The following is a 21,856-nucleotide window of genomic DNA, read 5'->3' as shown; positions in this document are numbered from 1 at the left end:
ACAAGGACATGCATCAGTCTCAGTTTGATAATGTTCGTAATATACTTTCTATAGTCTTAACTAGCGATGGGTATCAAACTCCATGTTATGTATCACTTTCTTGTAGAACATGTTTCACTGAAACCTTGATATGCAGGATACGTTATTTTATCGTAAAAAGAGCTCGGGAAATATAGTCAAAGTCAGGAGTTGTGAGAATATAACCTCGTTGGGGATTTTGGATCTGGGGTTTGTTTGTAAATCATGATTCACTTAGTCTTGAATACCTATTACCTTCCAAAATCAAAATGTGACAGTTACAGTGTTTTTGGCAAGAGCTTCTCTTCCCTTGACAGTCATCTCTGTATGGATGATAACTTTGCATTAAGTCTCTGTGTTTAGCTACATTTTCTATCATGTACATGGTTTGTCAAATGAAATCACAGATACATTGTCAATCATGACCTGTTGATTGTATGGTAGTACGTATTGTACTATATAAATTCGCAATTCCAAAGTTTGAGATGTTACCTTTGGACCTTATTCTCTAATTTAAGTTGAAAAATATGATGTATTTAGAATTCGGACGTTTCATAAGTATCCATAGTGTGGATTGTAAGGTTTTGGGTAAGACTTCACATTGACACTAATGAATTTGCCTTTACAATACAACTTCATACAGTTTTTCCCAACCTCGGACTTGTTTGCTGTTTCACACAACAAAACGCAAGTACGAAATGATGCGTGAAATTTTCTAAACGAATCTGGAAGAATTGCCCTAAGAGCGAAATAGACAACATCTAGCTCTTACTCAATAAATTGATTGCAATTCAAAACAAAGTAGTGAAACGTGGACATCATTGGAATTGTGACGTGATTTAATTGTTTGTTTCACCATATGGCTCTTTATTACTGTGCTAAAGCTGAATTTATACTGGGTATCTTTCACTTCCAAACATTTTAAATTGTCAAAATGAAAATGTCATAAATTAACTTCTGTATATTTATTTAAATCTAGAAAAACGTGATTCAGTTTATACTGTCAACTACATTGTAACATAGGCCATATGGCCCACATTACTGAATAAAATCTGTCTGTCAGTCAGTTTTTGAACTTGGGTAATAATATAGGTGAATTGATTTAATTCTCTCATTATATACCTTGCCTGCTGTCAACAATATCATGATAGTAAACGAACTATCGACCTCGATTGGATCAAACTTACCAAACACTTGAACCTCGCACAATGTCAGAAATGCTCCGCTATGGTTATAGTAACATTGTTCCCCTTCATGACGTGGGTACATGTGACGTCAACAGGGTTTGTGACAGGTCCATGTAACCAGTCAGGTGTTCCACTCACAGGGACACACAGGTCGCCGTTCACAAGCACCTGCAGGCCATTGTTGCGGTCCAAATCTTGAAACAATAAAATGAAACGGAAAAATGAAATATAAATGAATGATTAGAGGATCATGAAAAAATATATGTTAACATCAAGTATTGGAACAAAGAATAGTGTTGCCAAACATCCTATTCAAGAACGTTTATTTCTGTAAAACCTATGATTAAGACCAAGAATTATCCCATGGCCTGCACTAGCCGGGCGCAGTAAGTCCTTTTACTTGAGTAAAACGCGATCTTTGCAACGCGATCTTTGTGCTTATCATCCTCGTTGGTTGCAGCCCCTACAAATTGTCACATTGCTAGGAGACGTCAGTGACACTTTGCGTTTCCTGGATAACCCCAAACGTGTTTAACGGCGTCGAAATGAACGTCGGCCTGAGACGTCGGATTTGATGGTATGATCGAGGGAACCCCACTCCATACTGTACAAGGTTCCTGGACAGTGATATGACCACCGCCATATCTAGCTGAAATTTTGCTGAGTGCGACGTTAAACAACAAACTAACCTACCAAACGTCAAGTTATTTATTTGGAAGGTTTATAACGTACTTCTAGGACTGTAATGATATACAAGTACACGTTTGTGTTTGTATCAAAGGTAAATGGGTAATTCATGGTTTTGTTATGCTTTGGTTCTATTGAGGACTACCAATCGATGTTGATGGGGTTGAATAGCATTGGGCGTGCAGGTGGTGATGTTCTAATTCTGTACCTCACAGTTGTGTCGTACAATAGTGATCCCACCCTGAATGTTCATGCTCTTGCTTTTTCATAAACAATAACGGGGATTTTGGAGGTTTACACTTTATTAAACCAAACAAGCTCGTCATATGCACCATTTCTGCACACTCGGCAAAGGTGCTGTTTTCACATTTGCTGAAAGCTTACATTATAATTTCAGCAAAACAAGCCAATAGTTGTACGACCAAAAATAATGATATTTAATATTGTTGTACACATTTAAATGCATCAGGGGCGTTGAGGTAGCCTGGTGGTTAAAGCGTTCGCTTGTCACACCGAAGACCTGGGTTCGATTTCCCACATGGGTACAATGTGTGAAGCTCATTTCTGGTGATATTGCTGGAATATTGCTAAAAGCGGCGTAAAACGATACCCACTCACTTACTAAATGCATCAACTGTTTTCTATGTTTCAGTTTAGAAGTCACCCAAACATTTGTAACACCCTGTAGTGATGTTAACAGCTGGCTGGATATTATATAACAGTCAGCTTGTATGATGACATTGTTTACACATTCATATTTATATACACCAACTGTTTTCTATAATTCAGTATAAAAGTCATGCAAACATTTGTAACACCCTGTGGTAATTTGATGTGCATTATATAAAAGTCAACTTGTGTGATGAAAGTGTTTAAATGTCACTACAATCTTACTTCTCCTAGTCTTGCATAATATATTTGGTTTTGTAACTAACATCTATATGATATAGTGGAACTTTGCATGTGTATGTATAACAGGGACAGTTAATGTATATGACTTACGGTCGTCTCGCAGGTAGATCCTGATCCTGCTGATGTTGAACATCTGATGATCATCAAGGAGCACCTGCCAGCTGGCAGACCCACCAACTGGTTCATATGTGTGTGAACAACTCCTGTGACTGACGTCTGTGTCAGTGTTCCCATCTACAGCATACGCAGCACAGTAGGGGATGCCGCCTTCACTATAATTGCTACTCTGTGCTGCTGTCTTTTGAAATGCAATGTTTTCTGTAAGCAGATGAACAGAAACATACCAGAAGCTGACTCGTGTGTCATTAAGGTTGTTTGTAGTACGTCTGGTACAGGATACAAGAGCGAGATTATATTCATCATCAATATATTGCTTGTCAGTACTAACGTGTTTTAGGCGCAGTCCCAAACATAAAATGCTGCTCGTAAGAAACAAACAAATCTACGGGGTGTTCAGGATCGATTATTTACAAGCCACCGTCACATGGCGGATTGTGGAGATGGACAAGAAAATGTGCTGAATTAATTTCAGTTGCAGGAGTGAAGACGTTGTGAGCATCAAACTGAAAAATATCTTCATGTATTGTTACCAAGAGTCATACATAGCTTCTACACCAAACACTAATGATTCTCCCCACAGAAAGAAAGAAATATAAAAGTGATAAATACACGGTATGTTCCACTGACTAACACGTCAAGTATCCTATGGGAAGATTTGCCCAACTATATCGCCTGCAGGAGCTAATCGTTAACAATAAGAGGGTTTTTTCAGCATTACAGTATGTTAAGCATGGCACTTCATTCATATGAGTCGGGGTTTAAACTGCTATATACTGAGTGTCATGTTATGCAATCGTCTTTGTAAATGAATACACAACTGACACAAACACCACTTCTTCATTGCAGCATATGTTTACATGGAAGTGCACGAAACAAAAGGAAATCGGTGTGGAGACTACACACAGACATGTTACAAGGAAGTGCATGTATATTTAGTAAAATAATGAAATCAGTATGACGATTACCAAAAACACATATATGGTATTTGATTAATCTGGTCGTATCCTTATTTATCTCACCCATTTGGCAAAAGCGTCCGAACCATGGTGGTATGCAAACAGGGCCCGATGAAGGTGCTGAACATGGAATGTTGGGGAAATCTGAGCACCCATTAAAGCAGTGGCAAGACGCTGCAACACAGAAAGAAGTCACTTAACACAACCTTGAGTATCTGAATATTATCTACGTTGGAACGACATACACTGATAAACATTGGTATATATATATCAGTTCTTGTGGAAGTAAACATATGGAAAAACATTTCTCATTATAAATAGGGAACTTTGAACCACAATAACATTTTGAGGGTATGGTTATATTTGACACATAATAATATGTGTGATTTATCAATTGAATCATGTTGATAAAATATCTAGCAATGTTTCGGAACCGATAAGCCAGTTCCTATATATGCATTGCAGAGGCATGAATTAAAGAACAGATGAAGATAAGGTCAGAAACGGGTTAGGTTATAGATTGGTAAGTGTTTCAATATTGATGGATTTGGGTGGTGATCGGTTTGAGTGGTGATGTGTTTCAGTGATGATGCGTTAGGGTCGTGAAGGTTTTGAGTGGTGATGTGTTTGAGTAGTGATGTGCTTAAGTGGTGATGTGTTTGAGTGGTTATGTGTTAGGGTCGTGAAGGTTTTGAATGGTGATGGGTTTGAGTGATGATGGTAAGGTTTTGGATGGTGAGGAATTAGGATAGTGTTGAGTGTTGAGGGACGCAGGTGATGAGTGATTTCGTGGAGGTAGAATGTAGGTCTGACAGGTCAAGATGGTTAGAGGTTTGGCTGTGATCTCAAGGGACACAATGCACAATGGCGTAACTTAAACCACAAATCGCAGAACAGTTTATCAGGATTTCAGTCACGAGAACTCATTGATAACAGGGCAGACTGCTCCCCAGAAAACTTTGATTCATCATAATATATGAAGAAAATTTGTTTCAGGTTAACAACTTTATTTAGGATCTCAACTCTGTATTCACGTCTGCCGACTCCCTCTACTCTATTAGTCTATATAGGAAAACATAATGTTTAGACACACTTTCTACATATATCTACATATACATATACATGTACATATTTTCACTATCCATACATTTAAACAAAACCAGCTGGACAGTCATTGTTTGAAATTATTCACTTAACATGTCTGGTCTGTTTGTATTATTACCTTTCTTGTCACCAAACACCTGCACCTCACATAGTGCCAAGTAAGGCCCCACCATTGCAATGGTTACAGTGTCGCCCTCTATAGGTTGTATACAGCTGAGTGTCACAGGGTTACTTATCAGATGAGCTAGAGCATCTCTGATGTCTGTCACAGGTAGCTTTCTACATGTTCTGTTGTTGACCAATACTTCCATTGCTTGATAGTGGTCAATGGCTGCAATAGAGCATATGTTACACATAAATAATCAAAATACATCTGACGTTTACAAAAGAAACTTCGCGTGGTATGTTCCTTCGTTTTCCATACACAACATGGACTCTTTATCGAAGGAAAGTTATTGTCGGGTCTGTTAACAGTTACGTAAATCCACTTTACACATCAGTTCAAATCCTTAGCTTCATCAGTCTGCTGTCAGACAGGAAGTGTTTATGGTCATACACTTTATTATGGTCACACAACTTACCGTCACTACGGAGATAGATTGTGATCCGGCTGATTAGGAACGTCCCACCAAGAAGAACATGCCAGCTGGCATTCCCAGCACCCTGTTCGTCTGTATGTGAACAACTTCCATGAAAAAAGCCTGTGCTGACATTTCCGTCAACAGCTTTACCAGCATCGTATGTACCGGTACCGGTACCGTCTGTCCATGTGCTGCTCTGATTGGCAGGTTTTCCACGTGCGATGTTATCTGTCAGCAAAACGATAGCATGTTATAACAGTAATGGTATAAATAATAGAGTGTGTGTTGGTTGTATCTAGGCCATATCTATGAAGGTATATTTTATGTTCATTGAAACGTAAAACATATTTCCTACCTAAGTATGAGGCTTGAGGTTTGCTCCTCAGAAGACACACCTTTCTGAAGTTAATGTCAATGTCAGTTGTGAGCTGTGATTAATACTGAGCTATAATGAAGATAATAGTTTCACCTGTTTCTGTTACGTGGATATATTAACCTCAGATTTAGTTGCTAAGTAGTAGAAGTAATGGGGGTACGAGATCACTTTCAAGAAAGGTCGCTGTAAAGCTTTATTTCATTAATAATGCTTTGTCAGGCCCTTAGATCTCGCCCCCATCGTATCTACTACTTTTGAATCCCCAGTTAACTTCCCGACCCCACGTGCCACTTCCTGATCACATGATAGCTCTATGCCACGTTGACAGGAGGTAACATTGTGCCGTACGGTATGATCAATAATTCCTCTCTAACGAGTCCTCTCCCTGGCCCATCTCTCAAGTAGTACAAGTTCGGCTCATCGGCTTTGATGTCCACTTTATCTATATTGTAAGTTTTGACTGACCATATCGGATCGGTGGCTTGCTTACGACTATCACCCTCGTGCTCCCCCGGCTGGTATAGGTACCTCACGAGGGCCCTATCTGGTATCTGTTTCTATTTCCCATGCAATGGTGCAGCCAACTCTGCCACTATTGATTTTAGTTTGATAGCGTCGGCTGGTTTCTTGCCGGTGAGACGGGTGGTTTCGTGGTTTATGGCCGACACCACCTGAGGTAGCCGCGCTACTCATTCAGTCGATCACTTCCCTGGGTTGGCCATCTCTCTCGCATACTGATGTCCGAATAAGTGCTCAGCCAAAGTCCTATTGAATCTCTCAACTCTGGTTTGGCTGCGATGAGCCCCGGCAGCACCACGCCTGACCTTGGTATCGTGTTTGTCTAGCAGGTGTGACACGACAGCCATGAACTCCCGCCCGGGGTCAACTTGCAGCTTTGTGGGCCACGTCAGCGGACTGCACGTGTATATGCGTTCGAATCCGTGGGCTACCTGGGCCGAGTCTTTCGCGGTTAAGGGTTCGGCTTCCTTGTAGCGACTGGCCACGTCCACGACGGTAAAGGCATACTTGTACCTCTTATCGTGGGGTAGGAATAGGAGGTCGGCCTGGTGAACGCTATTGGGTATGTTAATACCGAACTTCCTTCTAGGCACGTAGCGTGGTGCCGGTAAATACATCTGCCACAGGGCTTGTTTTTCAAGCCAAGCTTTGGCCTCCTCCGGGAGTACTTGCGCCATTTTAGCCAGCTTATGTACGGCGCTAGCTCCTTTCCAGTACCCACGCGGGCTGTAGTAAATAGCCTCAAACTTTCTCTGGTTCCGTGACACGCATTAAGCCTCCAACATTTATATATACACCTATGTTCTTGGTTCAATTTTTCATGCCCGATGCCAGCGTGCGTGTTTATCCCATCAATAGCTATCCAACGCTTAGTGTCCATCGGCGACAGGGACGTCTTGTTTATAGTCAGCCCGTATATCCTATGCCCATCACTTCTAAAGCGTGTTCATTTTATGCCTAAAGGTGCGGGTCTTGGACAGGGGCTTCCCTTGAATCTGGCGTGTTTGATGTGTTGTTTCACCACGTACTTCTTAACACCCTTCGCCTTCTGGATCTCACCATTGTCGGCCTTCAGGATGGAGTACATCTTAGGCCTCAAGCCTATGTACTTTACGGCTATGGAAGTGCCAACACTCGTCATTCATCTTACCTAGGACCTTGTTATTTACCGCGTGCTGTGTATGGCATGGTCCTTGGGGTAGTCGCTGGTGTCGTACAAATCGAGGCGTTTTTTCATGTCCTCATACACATCCTCGGTTCGAATCTCCATCAGCAGGGAATCCGTGTCAGTGTACAGCACTTCACACCTGTTGCCGTACTGTTTCTTCAGTTCGTTGTAGTAAAAGTCGTACATCAGGTGTTTGGATAAATCGAGGATGCTCATCCCCACAAAAACAGGCTGGTTGAATTTGATGTGGCTTTTCTTCATGTGTAGGGCAACCAGGTCGTCGGTGAATATCTTGCTCCGGTTGAATGCCGGGCCGGCTATCAGTCTCCTGAGCTTGTCTTCCTCATTCGACCGATCCAGCTTCCGCTTCACGGTCACGCTTTCCTCAGGTTCTCCATAGTCTTACCGAACACCGAGTTGTTCATGAGCTTGTAGAGGTTTTTCTCAAAGTCACTGGTGGCCAGCTTCCGGAGGTCCGTGTTCATTCTGATGTAAGGCTCCATCCAGGGGCTCTGATTGAACACAAGCACCCTATGTATTTTGGTCAGCTTATACCCAACGACAGGTACAGCTGTAGGTTGCGATAGTGAACGATGTACTTGGTCTTATTCATTAAGTTGGGCACTAGTTTTTCAACGTCTGCCACCCGCCCACCTAGCAAGTTATGTTGGTACTCAGACATCCAGTCTGGGTTAACCCTCATACGTTCGGGGGCTAGGGGGTAGCTGTTGTGCAATGTGTGCAATGCCTTGGGGTATTCTAAGTCCACCTCGAGGATATAACCTTTGTTCGAATGTGGCGCGATGCTCATAGTTTGGCTGTCGGCTTGGGTCATACGCATGGGAGCGACTGTATACAGTGCATTCCTAATACTTTTCTCTTCCTCCTGCAAACACTTTAGAAACTTTTCAGCCGCGTCGGGACCCCTATACACTACCGGAGCTTTCGTTTCCCCATCATATCGGACGACCACGTATCCAAACCCACAGGCCTCATGCTCCTGTGCTTTTTGTGTGGCTGGGGTACCCCCGGCAGACTCAACGGGTTTGACCAAGGCTTCAAAGTCGGCGTAGATGACATAAGGCACAGACATTTGGTTCTTGTGGTTGGCGAATGTTAGGATATTGTCGCCTTCCTTGGGCATGTCGACTCGTATGGCCGTCTGCCCCACACCTTGGCAATCCCCCCGATGTGATTCTAATAAATCAGCTCGTGTGAAGCCGTGTAGGCACCGTTCTCAGAAGTGACTCTTTTCTCGGTGTGCCGATTGGTTGTACAACAGCCTGCTAAAGTGTTTTATCCACGAGTAGTGGTACTTGTCACCTCGCTGGATCATGAATATATTGATAACGCGGCGACCCAGGCTACTACTTTCCGCGGGGCGGCGGGGTGTAATTGGTTACTCTAGAATGAGGAAACCACAGTTGTTGAGGTTACTAGGCTGATAATGTCGCTCGATAAGCAGGGGAATGGGGTCACTGAGTACGTTCAGCCTTACTTCCGAGGTAAACAAGAAGTTGTGACTCACACAGAGACTATAGACGCGTCAATCGATACCAGTTTTCAGCAGATACGAGAATACCTAGAACGCTACACACACATGGGGTCCGGGTGGGTTGTTGATAAAATCGATAATGTCTATCTAGACATAGCTAACTATGTGCCATTCAGAGGCGGGTCGTACATAGACTTGCCCCCCTACTATAAGAAAAAACAGGCCATGGTCAATGTCAAGAATAGAGGAGACGATAGCCTGAGGTTAGCTATAGGTGACCAATCGGCACACCGAGAAAAGAGTCACTTCTGCGAACGGTGCCTACATGGCTTCACACGAGCTGATTTATTAGAATCACATCGGGGGGATTGCCAAGGTGTGGGGCAGACAGCCATACATGCCCAAGGAAGGCGACAATATCCTAACATTCGCCAACCACAAGAACCAAATGTCTGTGCCTTATGTCATCTATGCCGACTTTGAAGCCTTGGTCAAACCCATTGAGTCTGCCGGGGGTACCCCAGCCACACAAAAAGCACAGGAGCATGAGGCCTGTGGGTTTGAATACGTGGTCGTCCGATGTGATGGGGAAACGAAAGCTCCGGTAGTGTATAGGGGTCCCGACGCGGCTGAAAAGTTTCTAAAGTGTTTGCAGGAGGAAGAGAAAAGTATTAGGAATGCACTGTATACAGTCGCTCCCATGCGTATGACCCAAGCCGACAGCCAAACTCATGCCTGCAGCACTCTATGCCACGTGTGTGATAGCCCACTGAACGGTGATTCGGTGAGAGATCACTGCCACGTCACCGGTAAGTATAGAGGCGCCGCTCACAACGCGAGTGCAACCTCAAACTTAGAATCACCCCCAAGACAATAAACATCCCCGTGGTCTTCCACAACTTGAGAGGGTACGACTCTCACTTAATCATGCAGGCCATCGCGAAAGTCGACGTCAACCTGACGTGCATCCCCAACAACATGGAGAGATACATCTCCTTCAGCTTGAATGGCCTGAGGTTCATCGACTTCGATTCAGTTCCTCCTGTCGTCACTCGACAGTCAGTCTGGTCAAAGCCAGCGATACCTTCCCCATCACCGATCGATACACCCGACACCGAGACTCGACCCTGCTGATGAGGAAGGCTGTGTACCCCTACAAGTACATGGATGGCTGGGCCAAGTTCGCCAAGACCGACTACCCCATCAGAGAATTTTACAGCAACCTGACTGACTCGACAATATCCCAAGACGCGATTACTCGCGCGATTAACGTATGGAATAAACTGGGCTGTAAGAATCTGGGTGACTATCATAACCTGTACTTGAGGACAGATGTACTGCTGCTAGCCGACGTGTTTGAGACATTTAGGCGGACGTGTTTCAAGCAATATCAACTTGACCCCGCATTGTATTACACCAGCCCAGGTCTGTCATGGGATGCATTGTTGAAAAAGACCGGAATTAATTTGGAATTGCTCACCGATTACGACGTGCACCTATTCATTGAGAAAGGCTTGCGAGGTGGGATTTCCATGGCAACCAAACCATACGCGAAAGCAAATAATCGATACGTGAAGGGCTACGACCTGAGCAAACCAACCAATCATATTCTCTACCTCGACGCCAACAATCTGTACGGCTGGGCCATGAGCCAGTATCTACCCACAGGGGGATTCGAATGGGCATCGCACGAGGTCGATGTTATGAGCATCGCGCCACATTCGAACAAAGGTTATATCCTCGAGGTGGACTTAGAATACCCCAAGGCATTGCACACATTGCACAACAGCTACCCCCTAGCCCCCGAACGTATGAGGGTTAACCCAGACTGGATGTCTGAGTACCAACATAACTTGCTAGGTGGGCGGGTGGCAGACGTTGAAAAACTAGTGCCTAACCCAATGAATAAGACCAAATTACATCGTTCACTATCGCATAACCTACAGATGTACCTGTCGTTTAAGTATGAGGCTGACCAAAATACATAGGGTTGCTTGTGTTCAACCAGAGCCCTGGATGGAGCCTTACATCAGAATGAACATGGACCTGCCAGCTGGCCACCAGTGACTTTGAGAAAAACCTCTACAAGCTCATGAACAACTTCGATTGTTCGGTAAGACTATGGAGAACCTGAGGAAACGCGTGACCGTGAAGCTGGATCGGTCGAATGAGGAAGACAAGCTCAGGAGACTGATAACCAGCCCGGCATTCAACCGGAGCAAAATATTCACCGACGACCTGGTTGCCCTACACATGAAGAAAAGCCACATCAAATTCAACCAGCCTGTTTATGTGGGGATGAGCATCCTCGATTTATCCAAACACCTGATGTACGACTTTTACTACAACGAACTGAAGAAACAGTACTACGACAGGTGTGAAGTGCTGTACACTGACACGGATTCCCTGCTGATGGAGATTCGAACCGAGGACGTGTATGAGGACATGAAAAAACGCCTCGATTTGTACGACACCAGCGACTACCCCAAGGACCATGCCATACACAGCACGGTAAATAACAAGGTCCTAGGTAAGATGAATGACGAGTGTGTTGGCACGCCCATAGCCGAGTACATAGGCTTGAGGCCTAAGATGTACTCCATCCTGAAGGCCGACAATGGTGAGATCCAGAAGGCGAAGGGTGTTAAGAAGTACGTGGTGAAACAACACATCAAACACGCCAGATTCAAGGAAGCCCTGTCCAAGACCCGTACCTTTAGGCATAAAATGAACACGCTTAGAAGTGATGGGCATAGGATATACGGGCTGACTATAAACAAGACGTCCCTGTCGCCGATGGACACTAAGCGTTGGATAGCTATTGATGGGATAAACACGTACGCGTACGGGCATGAGAAAATTGAACCAAGAACATAGGTGTATATATAAATGTTGGGGCGACGTGTCACGGAACCAGAGAAAGTTTGAGGCTATTTACTACAGCCCGCGTGGGTACTGGAAAGGAGCTAGCGCCGTACATAAGCTGGCTAAAATGGCGCGAGTACCCCCGGAGGAGGCCAAAGCTTGGCTTGAAAAACAAGCCCTGTGGCAGATGTATTTACCGGCACCACGCTACGTGCCTAGAAGGAAGTTCGGTATTAACATACCCAATAGCGTTCACCAGGCCGACCTCCTATTCCTACACCACGATATGAGGTACAAGTATGCCTTTACCGTGGAGTGGACGTGGCCAGTCGCTACAAGGAAGCCCGAACCCTTAACCATTAAAGACTTCGGCCCAGGTAGCCCACGGATTCGAACGCATATACACGTGCAGTCCGCTGACGTGGCCCACAAAGCACAAGTTGACCCCGGGCGGGAGTTCATGGCTGTCGTGTCACACCTGCTAGACAAACACGATACCAAGGTCAGGCGTGGTGCTGCCGGGGCTCATCGCAGCCAAACCAGAGTTGAGAGATTCAATAGGACTTTGGCTGAGCGCTTATTCGGACATCAGTATGCGAGAGAGATGGCCAACCCATGGAAACGATTGACTGAATGGGTAGCGCGGCTACCTCAGGTGGTGTCGGCCATAAACCACGAAACCACCCGTCTCACTGGCAAGAAACCAGCCGGCGCTATCAAACTAAAATCAATAGTGGCAGAGTTGGCTGCACCATTGCGTGGGAAATAGAAACAGATACCAGATAGGGCCCTCGTGAGGTACCTATACCAGCCGGGGGAGCACGAGGGTGATAGTCGTAAGCGAGCCACCGATCCGATATGGTCTGTCAAAACTTACAATATAGATAAAGTGGACATCAAAGCCGATGAGCCGAACTTGTACTACTTGAGAGATGGGCCAGGGAGAGGACTCGTTAGAGAGGAATTATTGATCATACCGTACGGCACAATGTTACCTCGCGGCATAGAGCTATCACGTGATCAGGAAGTGGCAATTGGGGTCGGAAAGTTAACTGGGGATTCAAATGTACCACCGCTATGTGTACCACCGCTATGTGTACCACCGCTATGCGTACCACTGCTATTGTACCACCGCTATGTGTACCACCGCTATGTGTACCACTGCTATGTGCGTACCACTGCTATGTGTACCACTGCTATGTACCACTGCTATTGTACCACCACACTATGTACCACCGCTATGTGTACCACCGCTATGTGTACCACCGCTATGTGTACCACTGCTATGTGTACCACCGCTATTTGTACCACCGCCAATGTATCACCGCTATTGTACCACCGCTATGTGTACCACTGCTATTGTACCACCGCTATGTGTACCACCGCTATTGTACCACTGCTATGTGTACCACCGCTATGTGTACCACCGCTATGTGTACCACCGCTATACCACCGCTATGTGTACCACCGCTATGTGTACCACCGCTATGTGTACCACCGCTATTGTACCACCGCTATGTGTACCACCGCTATGTGTACCATTGTACTATATGTACCACCGCTATGTGTACCACCGCTATGTGTACCACCGCTATTGTACCACCGCTATGTGTACCACCGCTATGTGTACCACCGCCATGTGTACCACCGCTATGTGTACCACCGCGCCATGTGTACCACCGCTATGTGTACCACCGCTATGTGTACCACCGCTATGTGTACCACCGCTATGTGTACCACCGCTATGTGTACCACCGCTATGTGTACCACCGCTATTGTACCACCGCTATGTACCACTGCTCGCTATGTGTACCACCGCTATGTGTACCACCGCTATGTGTACCACCGCTATTGTACCACCGCTATGTGTACCACCGCTATGTGTACCACCGCTATGTACCACCGCTATGCGTACCACTGTTATTGTACCACCGCTATGTGTACCACCGCTATGTGTACCACCGCTATGTGTACCACCGCTATGTGTACCACTGCTATTGTACCACCGCTATGTGTACCACCGCTATGTGTACCACCGCTATGTGTACCACCGCTATGTGTACCACCGCTATGTGTACCACCGCTATGTGTACCACCGCCACCGCTATGTACCACCGCCAATGCTATGTGTACCACCGCTATGTGTACCACCGCTATGTGTACCACCGCTATTGTACCACTGCTATGTGTACCACCGCTATGTGTACCACACCTATGTGTACCACTGCTATGTGTACCACCGCTATGTACCACCGCTATGCACCACCGCTATGTGTACCAACTGCTATTGTACCACCGCTATGTGTACCACCGCTATGTGTACCACTGCTATGTGTACCACCGCTATGTGTACCACCGCTATTGTACCACCGCTATGTGTACCACCGCTATGTGTACCACCGCTATGTGTACCACCGCTATGTGTACCACTGCTATGTGTACCACCGCTATGTGTACCACCGCTATGTGTACCACCGCTATGTATGTGTACCACCGCTGTGTACCACTGCTATGTGTACCACCGCTATTGTACCACTGCTATGTGTACCACCGCTATGTGTACCACCGCTATGTGTACCACTGCTATTGTACCACTGCTATTGTACCACCGCTATGTGTACCACCGCTATATACCGCTATGTACCACCGCTATGTGTACCACCGCTATGTGTACCACCGCTATGTGTACCACCGCTATGTGTACCACCGCTATGTACCACCGCTATGTGTACCACCGCTATTGTACCACTGCTATGTGTACCACCGCTATGTGTACCACTGCTATGTGTACCACCGCTATGTGTACCACCGCTATTGTACCACCGCTATGTGTACCACCGCTATGTGTACCACCGCTATGTGTACCACCGCTATGTGTACCACCGCTATGTGTACCACTGCCACCGCTATTGTACCACCGCTATGTGTACCACCGCTATGTGTACCACCGCTATGTGTACCACCGCCACCGCTATGTGTACCACCGCTATGTGTACCACCGCTATGTGTACCACCGCTGTGTGTACCACCGCTATGTGTACCACCGCTATTGTGTACCACCGCTATTGTACCACCGCTATGTGTACCACCGCTATGTGTACCACACTGCTATTGTACCACTGCTATGTGTACCACCGCTATGTGTACCACCGCTATTGTACCACTGCTATGTGTACCACTGCTATGTGTACCACTGCTATGTGTACCACCGCTATGTGTACCACCGCTATGTGTACCACCGCTATGTGTACCACCGCTATGTGTACCACTGCTATGTGTACCACCGCTATGTGTACCACCGCTATGTGTACCACCGCTATGTTTACCACCGCTATTGTCCCACCACTTTGTGTACTATGTACACATCCATAAACGCAAAGTTAATTCTTAAAAAGAAATGTAAACAATAACCATTTCAAAGGTTATTTAAACCTAAAACACAAACACCTTTATCCGACACAAGGCCTTTCTTACCACGGACTGGACACGTGACAAACCGAGCAACTATAAAACAAACTACGAATGCTGTCCGATAATAGGTGTTGCCTACTGTTTTTAGGATCATAGAGTGAGTGAGTGAGTTTAGTTTTACGCCGCACTGTTTAGTTTTACGCCGGTCGGTTTGTTCTTTAACGTCTCACTCAGCAATATTCCAGCTATATGGTGACGGTTTGTGAATAATCGAGTCTGGACCATGCAGTGATCAACAGCATAAGCATCGACCTGCGCAACTGGGAACCGATGACATGTGTCAACCAAGTCAGTGAGCCTGACCACCCGATCCCGTTAGTCGCCTCTTACGACAAGCATGGGTTACTGAAGATCAATATTCTAACCCGGACCTTCACGGGTCTTAGGATCATGGAACCTTACTGCAAATTGTTAGCCAATCAAATGCCATTACCTGCGAGTGTATGTATTTTTGCTTACATTTTGTTTGTAATTACTGACTATACTGGCGTCATCTCGACATTCGACTGAGGACGAAAGTGGAACTACTCTCATCTATGTCTCCTCTATCCATACACGAATGATCTACTCCCGATAAACATAACTATTTCCAACAAAATACCAAAGATATATTGGCACACTACCCATGCATGTCAAGCAGCGAATCATCAACATGTTTTACTGACAAGGTTTAGTCACTGAATGGTTACGGTATTGCAGGAGACGATACATTCCGTATTGTCATTCTGGACTGTAGTTGTGTCATTATCGTGACTTTAATACGCTTCCGAGCATCACCGAAACACAAAACTTGAAGCCAAAAGATGACCTTGAATCTGCTGTTATAAACAATATCGTCATAAATGTCCAAATATCAAACAGTTCCACCTTGTGGCATGAATACTCATGTATCTTTTTGTGCTCGACTGTAAGCAAGCACACACAAGTAAGTAAGTAAATAGGTAGGCATAGTTAGTAAGTAAATAAATAAATAAATATAAACAAACAAACAGATAAACAATGCTTGGTGTTTATGTATAGCATCTACGTATAAAGAACACAGCAGTCTAGAACTTACGCATCTGACAGTACCTTCCAGACCAGTCTGTCTGACAAGCTGGAGGAGGCACTGAACACACGTCGGTGGGAGGACTGCATCCATTCTTGTAGTGACAACTTGATCCTGGTCCTCGGGTAACATATAAGTAACATATTGACAGAGCAGATTGTGAAGGGTAATACATAGTTCATAGGTCTGAATTCGAATAGTTTACTCTTTCTGTCAAGGTGATACGACATAAGGCAATCAGTTCATCTGTTCACACAGTTTATTTGGCCACCGCTTCACAGGTTGTCGGGGACCCGTTTATTTTGGCCACCGCTACCCGTGTAGGTTGTCGGGGAAGTGTCGGGGACCCGTAGGTTGTCGTGTAGGTTGTCGGGGACCCGTAGGTTGTCGGGGACGCGTGTAGGTTGTCGGGGACCCGTGTAGGTTATCGGGGAAGGTACACGTGTAGGTTGTCCCCGTGTAAGTTGTCGGGGACCCATGTAGGTTGTCGGGGACCTATTGTAACCCGGAATACCAACATAAAACAGGGAACTAAATAACACAGCAGTACCTTGTGCAGCTGTACCCGACACGGCCTGGATGATCACCAGTAGATAGACAGCAGACCTCATCTTACACAGGTCAGGTACTGAAACAAACTTGATTTGTAGTAATGAAATGAAAATTTCAAAAGTAATCACAGGATACAATAGAGTAGAAAGTGAAACATCATATACGTCACATCGACCCCCTGTAAGATGCCTTGATGCACAATACGAACAAAATATGCCACAAAGAAGGTTCAGTTAAAATTCATTCACTGTGACTATAACGAGCGTAAAAAGCTGATATCAAAATGTAAATAGAATTACTTTGCCAATTTTGAACAATTAAGCTTCTAACGCGTGCACCAATTGACATTGATTGATACGGAAAGCAATGTATATTGCGTGATCTTACACAAGTCATATCTTATTTGGATCCACTATCAGAAAACAATGGTTTCTTCATAGCAAACACCATGGAAACCTAACGGCACTGTTAACAGTTCTGCCTAGCGTGCGACGTATACGACCCAATTTGGACTATTCTTTCACAATGAACCGTAGGGAGGTAGCTTAATGGTTACAGCGTCCGCTCGTCACGCTGAAGACCCGGGTTCGATTCCAAAGATGGGTACAATGTGTGACGCCCATTTCTGGTGTTCCCCGCCGTCATATTGCTTGGATATTGCTAAAAGCGGCGTAAAATACTATTCACTCACTCACTTACTCACGTAAACCGTACACCTTGTGATATAGCTGACGCAATGTTCAAATCACGCAAAAGCAAACACATATTTAAATTTTCCAATAATTTAAAAATAGCTTATTAGGGTACTATAGTCCGTTTGGCTCAAAAGCGGACCGATGAATTGCAATCTAACTATTTGTTACGAGGGAGGAGTGCAGAGAAAGGGACAGCCAGGTGTTCGAGAACGGATGGAGACGGCACAGGTTAATGAATAAATAACTTTGTCTGTGAACGTGCTTCTCGAACACCTGGCTGTCCCTTTCTCTGCACTCCTCTCGTAACAAATAGTGAACTGTGTCAATATTTTATTGATAGTTTGTTATAAACAACCTTTTTATTTTTCAAGGACAAAAATTCTGCAAAAACTCACAGAGTTAGTATGATGTTTTGATTATGCTTTCATTGAGTATTTTATGTTTATTAGTTTCAGTTGATTATTCATCGGTATGTTTAATTAGCTGGTATTTGGAATGGTGTATGTGGAGGAATGGACCAAACAATGGAAGCTGAAGATTCTTTTCTTGTGTTTGTTCTGGTGAATATTTAACTTGCATTTGCATGTGTTTGTGGCTATGTGTATACCTGGTATATCACTGTTATGTACCACATGCTATATTTTGGATTATACTTTCTCAGTAAAGTACAGATTTTCGTACTTTTGTTGGGTTGAGTCCCATCCGCGATTCAGACCCATGCTCCCAGGCACCTAATTGCCATCACTCCAAACAGCCATCTAACCCACTTCCACCTTGGCTGAGTGGGTTAGATGTCCAAAAGAGCGTGTTACCTTGCAGATCTACGAGATGTGAGTATTTCTCGGTTGTGACTCAAGTAGTAAGCTCTAAAGCAGTGTCAATGCTGAACGGAGGCTACTATCTATGTGGTGGAATACGATGAAACCTATAAAACCTTGTGTGTGTGTGTGTGTGTGTGTCTCTCTGTGTGTGTGTCTCTGTGTCTGTCTCTCTCTCTCTCTTCTCTCTCAAATCCCTAAATTTGTAATCCATTTTCAACGTTGTGCCTGGCAGGTGATCCCTACATTGATGTAATCATGTGACATGTATCTAAACATGACCTCCGCTATCTTAGGAGTGTGTTTGTTATTGTGTCATGTACACAGTGTAATTTCATCAACATGCAATATCGGTATGCAAACTCTTCCGTCAGACACCGGCATGTACATAATATTGTGAAGGGAATGGCATATATCTTATTGTTATGTCAGACATTACCTTATCAGCCTAAGTGAAACAGAATTTTAAATATGATGTTGGGACAAATGGACTATATCTCTGTTATATCACGGCGTGATACCTCAGTGTCAGCGTGACCTGAACCAGGTCTGAGACCACCTTGTTACACTGAAATTCTGGACTGAGAAATACTTGCAAGGAAGAGACTTTGTATTCTACGCCCTTCGTCTGAATCACAGTCCAGTGTGTGTTTTAAATAAGGAAGTGGGGTGGTTTCTTATCAGGAGATAGGGTCAATGTAATCGGGACATCACTGATACAACGTGAAGGGAACTCTGCACAGTTTAGTCCGTCCATCACAGATATTGTGTCTTACATTGCTGCCCATGGTGACTCGACAATATACTAACTGTTCACCTGTCTTTGAATCTGGGGTTATGTTCTGCTATTATTCACATTTAATACGTAAGTAATGAGTGATAAACAAAATAAATTACAATCTTAAATTCTGAATAATTATATCTTATTGTTATGTCAGACATTACCTTATCAGCCTAAGTGAAACAGAATGACAAATATGATGGTGAAGTTTACACAATGGACTATATCTCTGTTATATCACGGCGTGATACCTCAATGTCAGCGTGACCTGAACAAGGTCTGAGACCACCTTTGTTACACCTGAGATTGGTGCTGAGAAATACTTGCAAGGAAGAGACTTACCTGTTCTACAGCCTTCGTCTGAATCACACCAGGCCAGTGTGTTTTAAATAAGGAAGTAAATTAGTTTCTTATCAGGAGATAGGGTCAATGTAATCGGGACATCACTGATACAACGTGAAGCCACTCTGCAATGTTGAGTCTGTCGTCTATCAAGTGACGACGATGTGTTTTCCTCTTCACCCAAAACTTTCAAAATGATGCATTACACCTAAAACAGTAGTTTAAAAAATGTGGTCAAATGTAACGTATGTTATATTTGGGATTACACTTTCTTAGAAAAAGTACAGATTCTAGTACTTTTGTTGTGTTGCGTCCCATGCGAGATTCGAAGCCATACCGTCAGAGTTAGGCATCTAATCGCAATCACATAACGTCAGACGCCTAACCCGCTTAGGGAGTGTTCGAATGCCGGATGGAATTCAACCCAACAAATGTACTAGAATCTGTACTTTACTAAGAAAGTGTAATCCCAAATATAACATATCTTAAATTGTACAAATATCAACGTTGCCGTTGTGCCTGGGACTTCTCTTAAATACAGTGAGGTTCTTTCACATTACACACGTTTTGGGGGTAGTTTGGAGGTAAAGCGAGTTTGGAGGTATAACAGTGATATACCAGGTATACACATAGCCACAAACACATGCAAATGCAAGTTAAAACACACGAAAAAAGAATCCTTCACCTTTCATTGTTTAGGTCCATTCCTCCACATACACCATTCCAAATACCAGTTGATTATCATTTAGTTACAACTATCTGGTCAGTGGCTATACATATTAATATGTATAGGGAATTTATAAGAAAGGGAATTTATTCGATATAATCACTGAAACATTCGCACCTATCATTTTCGTTCCGTAAGATAACAAAAGGTCACGATTGAGAAAGACGCTACATCCCTTCACATGTATTATCCACGACTGCCAGTCGGTTTCTATGTGAGTCAGCACCCTGGCCTCTCGTGGGTTTCAAAAAGGTGTAAACGTCTGAGGTTTGCATCACTTCGGGGCTTCCACTCTCACCACGCTCCATGCCCTAATATCAATGATCCTCAGTCATTAGCTTTGATAATATCAACAATGTATATGTAATAAAGTAGTAGTGTTTGTGTGGTTATTGGAAACGCCGCATTTGGCGTGGGTAATATGAAGAGAACATATACAATTCCTTTCTCTTCTCTGCCTGTTGCAAGAGTTAGTTGGCAAGTTCCACCTATATCAGAAACTGAATCTATCATGGGTCATCCAGTTGAATGAAATGCATAACACAAGCCATGACACCAGTTCGAGGTAATGTGTATGTAATGAAGACATAGAGTGTCTTCTGATATGAAATATATCACCACGAGTTGATAAAGTTACAAATATCTGTGGCTTGTCGAGGATATTTTTACTTTTATCAACGAGTTTTGATATATTTGATATCAGAAGACATGAGGGTGAGATTCTAGTTATCATAAAAGATCCTTCTTCATTAGTTGTCAATGAAAAATGTACATCTATGTAGACTGTACTACCATTAGACTAGCATTGTGACGTCATGAAGTTCATGACCTCATATCATTGTCGGGGCAATGTACAAATCTACTGTCAAAACAATATCTCCTAGGAGATATCGCTTGGTCTCACACAAGCAATATCTCTCATGGAACACAGCTTTGGATGATAAAAATTAAGCTGCTTATTGTAAACGTTTATTTACTAAAAAAATGAGTCAGTGTGACACTGAAGGTCATGATCAAGTAACACAAACCAGGTTAGAAATTCACAAAACTTCGGATTGAAAGTGTAAGCATTATCCACTTACCGATGATAGGTATCAAATGTCAAGGTCGCCTTGAGGACCATTCATTCATAAAATATTTGTAAATACAGCGATACAGTGTTGTGTCGAACTTTGATGTGTTGAACTAAGGGTTGCACTGTTGTGTCGAACTTAGGGTTACATTGTGCTGTCGAACTTTGATGTGTCGAACTTAGGGTTACATTATTGTGTCGAACTAAGAATTATATTGAATTTGTCTCGAACGTTGATGTGTCGAACTTAGGGTTACACTGTTGTGTCGAACTAAGGGTTACACGGTTGTGTCGCACTTAGGGTTACATTGTTCTGTCGAACTTTGATGCGTCGAACTTAGGGTTATACCGTTGTGTTGAAC

General features: G+C 44.0%; 1 protein-coding gene across 1 annotated transcript in view; it reads right to left on the bottom strand.

Moving 5' to 3' along the window:
- Positions 1-19,766, bottom strand: part of LOC124275244 (multiple epidermal growth factor-like domains protein 6) — a gene marked incomplete at its 3' end in the record, with an annotated part of 121,308 nt that extends 101,542 nt beyond the window's left edge. The window contains exons 1-4 of the mRNA XM_046710728.1: positions 19,696-19,766; positions 17,058-17,135; positions 16,517-16,621; positions 5,566-5,793 (exon numbers count right to left, since the gene is read on the bottom strand). Coding sequence (XP_046566684.1) covers positions 5,566-5,793; positions 16,517-16,621; positions 17,058-17,118 — 394 coding nt within the window. The remainder of the gene's footprint in view (positions 1-5,565; positions 5,794-16,516; positions 16,622-17,057; positions 17,136-19,695) is intronic.
- Between the last annotated feature and the right edge of the window lie 2,090 nt (positions 19,767-21,856).

The sequence above is a fragment of the Haliotis rubra genome, unplaced genomic scaffold (genome assembly GCF_003918875.1).
Source record: "Haliotis rubra isolate DU_JTF1 unplaced genomic scaffold, ASM391887v1 Scf1045, whole genome shotgun sequence".
Lineage (NCBI taxonomy): Eukaryota > Metazoa > Mollusca > Gastropoda > Lepetellida > Haliotidae > Haliotis > Haliotis rubra.
The sequence above is the reverse complement of the archived record's forward strand: the minus strand, read 5'-3'. Positions and strand labels throughout refer to the sequence as shown.